We start from the raw sequence: 7,594 nt of genomic DNA on the forward strand, positions 1-7,594 counted from the left end.
ATAAAATAAAATTGAGGAAAACTATAGGTCAGAATAATGAAAAAATTTTGTCTTGTAAACTTTGAGCATTTTAAATCATCAAGAATGTGCAAGAAAATTGAACGAAATTTAAAAAAAAATGTATAAGATCTATTTGTATGATTGTTTTCTTGTTAATAAGAGCTTCAACATAAACTTTTGTTACATTTATTTTTTATAATTACAATTTCCATTATTGGGCTACTACTGTATTTGTGAAACATTATTATTTAACTTTTTTTAGTTTAGACACTGTGTATCTTTGTAAATATTTAAAAAAAACTTAATTTTAGTGATGAGATGAGTTATGCGCTTTATCAGCCTTCGTCAGCAGCTTTTCCTCAGGAGTGAAATGCATACCTCATTTCATCAGTAAAAGTAAGTGTTTTTAAATATTATTTTTCAAAAATACACAGTGTCTAAACTACAACAAATATATTAGTGTTTCATCATGGAAAACAACATCAATTATATATTTGATGTGGCCTACGGTACAGGATTTTAAATACAAATCATAATAATAAATATACAATGAAATAATGTTTCCAAGTTCTATTTTTATTACCTACAGTATTCTGTATAATTGCATTTAATATTAGTCAAATAGAATTACTTCAATCAAATCTTATTATAACTTATACTAGTCTATATAGGTCTGTAACATGAAAATAATTTTAAAAAGGGGAGATGAAGAGATTACGGGTAGAGAAACTCATGTATATAATAGGCGCTATACCACTTATCCAACGAACCGAGCGTTGCCATGGAAATAATTATTGATGTAACAAACGAATTGTGTTGCTTGAGTTTAAACTCATCTCTACTTAACATACGACACAGCATTACTGAATCCTACTGTAACTTTTAAGTTGTGCAGAATTATTTCATACATCAGATCTATTCTTTAAAACTCCATATAAGGTATGTATGCCTACTGTACATGAACTAACTTATTACGTAGTAGGCCTATATACCCTACTTTATAGCCTAAATTTATTGTAAATAACAGCCTACTTGTTGAATATAATGAAATCATTCTGTTTTCTACTATCATGTGACCTAGTAGGTTACACCAAGGTACCTAAAATACATTTTTCTAGGTACATTGGGTTACACGATAACTAAAACATGAAATTTCTCTATACTTTGATGTAAAATTTAATTAATGTTACTTTTATTATAGAGCATGTGAAAATATGAAAGTGTAAAATACCAGCCTTTTACGAAATCTATGGTTTGAGTTCAATAAAACTTTTCCCACAATCTCATATAGGCCTATAATGATGTAAACTTCACGATATACAGTATATCTATTCAATGACAAATAAAATGTTGAAGATCAAAAATCTTAATTAAATGATCAAAAATCGGAAAAATTTCCGATGATTCCAGAATTTAGAAGATTAATGGTTCAAATTGAATTTGTGGCTATCGTACATTATCATTCTCATTGCAAGAAGATAATCTCAAAAGAAGATAGTCTATCCTTAATAAGACAAAAGAAGTAGTCTATCAAATTTTTATTCTACACTACCATGATTATTTCCAAAAAAATTATATTATATTATTTTTATGAAAATAACTGTCTCAGTACAAAACAATAATAATTATAAGCCCCAGCCCACTAGCAGCTAACCCATGCTTCGCAAGGTTCTGTTAAAAACACAAATAGATTGAATTTAGTTTTATTGCTCCATGCTGATTTAGAATTATTATCAACAACTGTAATAATTTACAATAGAAAAAATATTTGATTGAAATATTTATCTTACATAAACTTTGTACAGTATCACAAATTGAATAAATTTGTTTCAATCATCAAAATTGTAATTAATTAATAAAAATGAAAATAGGCTTATAACCAGCCTTGGTAAATAATTAAGAATATGCAAAATTTCAAGTTGATCAGTTCAGTAGTTCAGACGTGATGATGCGTCATCCTTGTATTTACTATCCCGTACATGTAAAAGCCAATAATTATTGCCTTTAGTAAATTAAAGATGACCTATAACTTTTTGAGAATAATTCAGGGTATTTCAATAATAATAAAAAACAATAAAATTTACATGAACATAATATAGGGATGAGAAATATTTTGAAGTTGACTAAAGCTGCGTTTACACCAAAGTTATTAACAAAATGTTAATAACTTAATCCTTAAAGATTCTATTAGATTGAATATAACTTATCATACACATGATGAACATTATGTGTTTGTCAAGTTCCGTTCAATCTAATAGAATCTATAAGGATTAGGTTATTAACATTTTGATTGGCGGTGTAAACCCAGCTTAAGGATTGCACATTTGTCAACAGCGAATCCACAATTCGTTGATGAATATTATAACTATGCATTCTATTATATTGTATTTATTGTATTATTATGTATATTTGGTGGAAAAATTCAATAAAACCAGTAGTTTGTTAGAAGGTTGAAACTGCAGTGGTTTCTAGAAAAAAATGTGACATACACCGTACGGTACCTTATTCTAAGACTGTGATTTTTTTAATCTGGTTAGAAACCTTAAAACAGAGAAAAACATTAATTCATCACATATTTTGCTGAATAACTATCACAGTACTACTACACCCACAGTAAAAAACCTCTACCTAGTTCCATTGAATTTTACAAATATTCCACATATTAAACCAAAATTGAAACACCAAGATTTTTTGAATGCCATCCTCTGTCACTGTTATACCTGTAGTAATAAAGCGTTTGTGATTCGAATGATTTAGTTCCACTCTTATAAGCTGTTCAACGTCTGACAATATTTAAGATTGTATATTAAAAGTAACTGCGTTATACAAGAAGTTACTCTGCATATACTGTATTCGGAGTTCAGTCTTCTTAATAAGTAAAAATCCAAGTATAAACATGTTTTATTATATTTTCAATACATTACAATACATTACACATTTAGGAATCCATAATATTATTATAATTCACTTTAGGCCTCAATAGAACTGCTTCACATCAACATAATTTATACTCTAAGAATAAAATTATTGTAAATTGAGTATATATGAAACAACAATAAAGTAGAAAAACATTAAAATATTACCTAATAATCGGAGTAATATGGAAAATATCAAAAAAATATATTGAAGAATGAAGAAAAAAACAAAGGGTTCGATTTCAACTTATTATATTGAAAAGTTTAGATAATTTAGTCGAAGAAACATGAAAGGTTTTTGTTGGTCTGGCATTCGTTATTATGGTCTGAATAAATTAATATATAACAATAATTGTATTCAAATGAAAAATATTGAGTGCAATGAGCATTGAATAAGTAATATTCCACACGAAAGAAAAATTACAAAAAAATATTGATGATGATGATAAAAGTGGGCACTGGGAGAATGTAAAGCTGAACCAAAGTTATTTCAGTTAAAATAGTTCTGAGCTTCGTTCAGAAATCTATTAAGAATTAATTACTATTGTAGGAATTAGTACATTGTGATTAATTTTTGAATAAATGAAAAGTACTGATGTAGGATGAGGCAACGTATTTGTGTGACAGCTTTCATTTCTCTTTCTGGGTAGATGTGAATTTCTGATTTCTGAGTTCATTTTTTCCAGAAAGATTCAAGACTACGACTAATATACCTACAACTACAACTACAATATACCTATTTTCATAGCATGTCATCCTATGTAACTAATAATTTCTCAATTCGTATCAATAATGAGTTAATATCAATTTTAATACACATCTCAATAAATACAATTTATATATATTTTAATCCCTCTAGTTTTTAGCTATTTGAGGGATATTAAAAAAATACAATTCCCGGTTACTATGTTACAATAACTTACATAAACAAATATAAATGGAAAATTCATAAATAATAATAACTTATAATATAAAACCTTATCCTATATAACTATCAAATGATTGCTAGTCTGACTAAACTATTGTGAGCTTGCATTTTTACTGTAAAATCCAACCATATATGTCTCAATCATCAATTATTGTAATGAAAAATAATTTCAATTTTGTTTTTACTTCACCTTTTCTCTGCAAAATTTCGCAATTCCAGAGGCTATGAGTTCAAAAGATATGGAATTCTGCATTCTGGAGCTCTTTTACCATAGTTATTGTTAAATCTGTGGGGTCTATACATTCTGTTTCTCAATCCATAGTTTATTTCATTAATTTTTCTAAATTTGTTTTTAAAATAATTCCGTGTTAAATCAGTATAATTGGTCAGGGCCCCCATGGACATAATTCCCAATAGCTGGCGATCAATGCCATTAAAACTAGTTCTTATTATCCTTTTACAATATTCTGTAATGGCTGTTTTATATATTTCGTAGCTAAACTGTATATTGAGATACTATAGTTCAGGGTACTCTATATCATTGAATAGTAAATAACTCTTTCAGTTCAAACAGGAAAATAGCTACTTATTTTAGAACACTTATAAAATGCTGTTCTCAAAGAATGACTTTCTTGCTTTCATTATTCTGCTGAAAGCACCATGAGATATCGTTCATCAAATAAATACTCATATACTAATAATCAATGAAGAATGCTATCAATTTGTATAATGAGATACAATAATAAATTTATTCTATTTCGAACATTCTCTTAGAAAGGACGTTTTCATTTCTAACAAATAAAGTGAAAAATTGAATGGTCAATTTTGATACACTGTACATTTTTTAGAAAACTTATAGAATCAATCTAAACTTGAATTAATTAAGATACGACATGATGTGATAATGACGAATCATTACAGTTTGCAGCAAATAACAATAATACAGAAATGTTTTCCTTTCGAATTTTCATAAATATCCTCGAAACATTTTTATAACATTAGCAGCCAACAATGATTAATCCATACATATCCAAGTCCTTGAGGGAAATTATTCTGAACTTTTTGATGATTATAACCAATTCAAACATTATTCTTTATTCATTCATACAATAAGTACACGATAAAAATGATAGGGAGAGAAAAAATAAGGTAACCTTTATTCCTTTATAACCTTTATATTTATAGCTCTAGAGCTATTCCTCTCCCAAATTTAGATAAGTTTACACATAGTTCGAAATATGTTAATTAATTGTCTTTCCATGAATAGTTCCTAAGCTTACCGAATCGCTAAATTTGGATTATATTTTTCTTTATTTATTCATACAATAAGTACACGATAAAAATGATAGGGAGAGAAAAAATAAGGTAACCTTTATTCCTTTATAACCTTTATATTTATAGCTCTAGAGCTATTCCTCTCCCAAATTTAGATAAGTTTACACATAGTTCGAAATATGTTAATTAATTGTCTTTCCATGAATAGTTCCTAAGCTTACCGAATCGCTAAATTTGGACTGTTGTATAAATTAGAATTGGAACCGTTTTGGGTAATCCTGTGGTACTTTTCTGTAAGTTGTGTAATCCTGAATGATTAAATAAATGAAGTGGAAAAACACTCAAATTCTTTAATGTGGCAAAGGCCACATGAATGTGAGTGTTTTTTCAGTTTACAGTTTTATGAAATACGATAGTAATAATTCATCACATTTATTTATCACATTGTGTACAAATAGTTAACATGAGGAAAGGCACAACAGGCTCATGCCCAAAACTGTCCCATTTCCAATTTATACTATACTGTCCAAAACAAAATGTTGGTTATGTCACTTTCACTTTTCAAAATACAATTTACTAATAATATATATATATTATTAATACAATATTTAATAATATATTATTATATATTTTCAAAATATAATAATAGTGAAAACAAGATGGATAACCAACAACGTAATAAATAAATTTCCTGTATCATCACTGTTAAAAATTTTCAGATGGCGGGAAAGGGAAAGAAGAAACAGTCGGTTGATGGCAGTGAGAAAAAATCGAACAAAGCCCCCAAGAAACCAATGGCAAGGAAAGGAGAGAGCAAGTCAAAGGTGAAGTCGCGCTGCCATGTGGACATTTTCAACGAGCATGCCATGGAAAACGCCTACGTCACGTGTCACAATGTACAGGATCTCCTGCGTTGCCGCGGCTTTCCATGGCCTGACGCTCAAAAGAAAAAGAAGAAGGGCAAGAAGAAGTAGACTGTGAGTTGAGTGCAATTTTTGTTTATTAGGATCTCAACAATATACATTATTTTATTGACATTGATGTAATGAAAATATGAAAAATGAAAGTATAAACTTTTTGGGTGGTGTTGGGGCTTTAGAGTCTTCTTTACTAATCAAACTTGAAAATATTTTATTATTAGGATGTTTACCCACATTTTGTTGTTATATTATTATGTTATTAGACAATATAGTTTATAACTATTAAAAATCCTTCAATATTAAGAATATTTAAATTCAAATAGTTTCTTTATTTTTTGAGCAAGTACTCATACAAATAGGAGTTGCTATCCTAATCAGATACATAATAAATATTATTGATTTACAGAATATCATCAAGAATATTTTTTAAATTTTCATATTAAGAATCCTTTCCTGAAGATTACTTTAGATTGGTGTCTGACTGTTCCTCTGTAGTCTGATGTTCAAGGATGTAATAAAGGATTTAATGTAAACTATAATTATTGTGATGTTGAAAAGAATTTGTATTGAACTGTTGAACATTGAGAATAAAAAGGTGTTGATGAAATGAGATTACAGTCACTAATATGATTTACTCCTCATGATTGTGAACAATTTTTGTTTAGTTGATATTCTTGGATTAATCTATTTTAATACAATACAAAAACAAAATATAAAATCAGCCAATGAAGTTTCAAGAGTCCTATTAAGTTCTTTTCACATTGGGGTGTTGATTTTATCATAACTTTACAAAGTTACTTTGAGAAACCATACACCGCCGTTCCAAAAAAGATCATCAGAGATGTGTATTCTTTCTTATATTAAAATAATATTAGAGAGCTATCTTCATTCATTTATTTTTGCATTACCAAGTTTTCCTGATTAAGTTTTTTCACTAGAAGACTACCAGCCACTGGCGATCAAGTCCTCTATCGGAAGTGCCTTATTGTATTAGCGAAGTTAACGTATGAATTCTAGCGTTTGAATTTAAAGTAAATCTAACTCATAATCTTAGTAATCAATTATTTTACTTCAAGATTTGTCATCAAGAGAATTTATGGTTGTATAGTTGAGAGAGTGGAAGTTCAAGCCCTATGAGAAAATATTTTTTTATCTCTACTAATAAGGTGCATTTGGAATTTATTATTGGTACCGTATTGGTATTTTTTATTATATTATACTGATTTTTCTCATTCAAAGACCTATAGTTATTCTTGGAGAAATTCCACGCCATCTGTAGAATAACATTAATTAATAATATAAATAATTAATTAAATTAAGTAAATTAATGTATTGGATAAAGAATTGAATTCATGTAATTTAATTTTATATATGTATTTGTGATGCAATGTGGAAAAATGAATTGTTTTCATTTGAATTGGTATTAGGTATATGATATAGTATATCTTTATTTCACTAGAGATTAGATGCTAATTATTGCATTGATATCGAATCTAAACAAGATGAAAACACAGAGATGAGATATGGGTGTGTGTTTGTGTGTGGGGGGGGGTGAG

At 28.1% G+C, this 7,594-nt stretch overlaps 1 protein-coding gene across 1 annotated transcript; it reads left to right on the top strand.

Annotated features, from left to right (window-relative positions):
* Nucleotides 1-760: 760 nt before the first annotated feature.
* On the top strand, nt 761-6,650 carry LOC111044423 (small lysine-rich protein 1). Its single transcript, XM_022329575.2, has 2 exons — nt 761-939; nt 5,838-6,650. Exon 2 carries the CDS (start codon nt 5,838-5,840, stop codon nt 6,090-6,092), a length of 255 nt encoding a protein of 84 aa, XP_022185267.1. The 5' UTR covers nt 761-939; the 3' UTR covers nt 6,093-6,650.
* Nucleotides 6,651-7,594: the final 944 nt, after the last annotated feature.

The sequence above is a fragment of the Nilaparvata lugens genome, chromosome 1 (genome assembly GCF_014356525.2).
Source record: "Nilaparvata lugens isolate BPH chromosome 1, ASM1435652v1, whole genome shotgun sequence".
In the NCBI taxonomy this organism is placed as follows: Eukaryota; Metazoa; Arthropoda; class Insecta; order Hemiptera; family Delphacidae; genus Nilaparvata; species Nilaparvata lugens.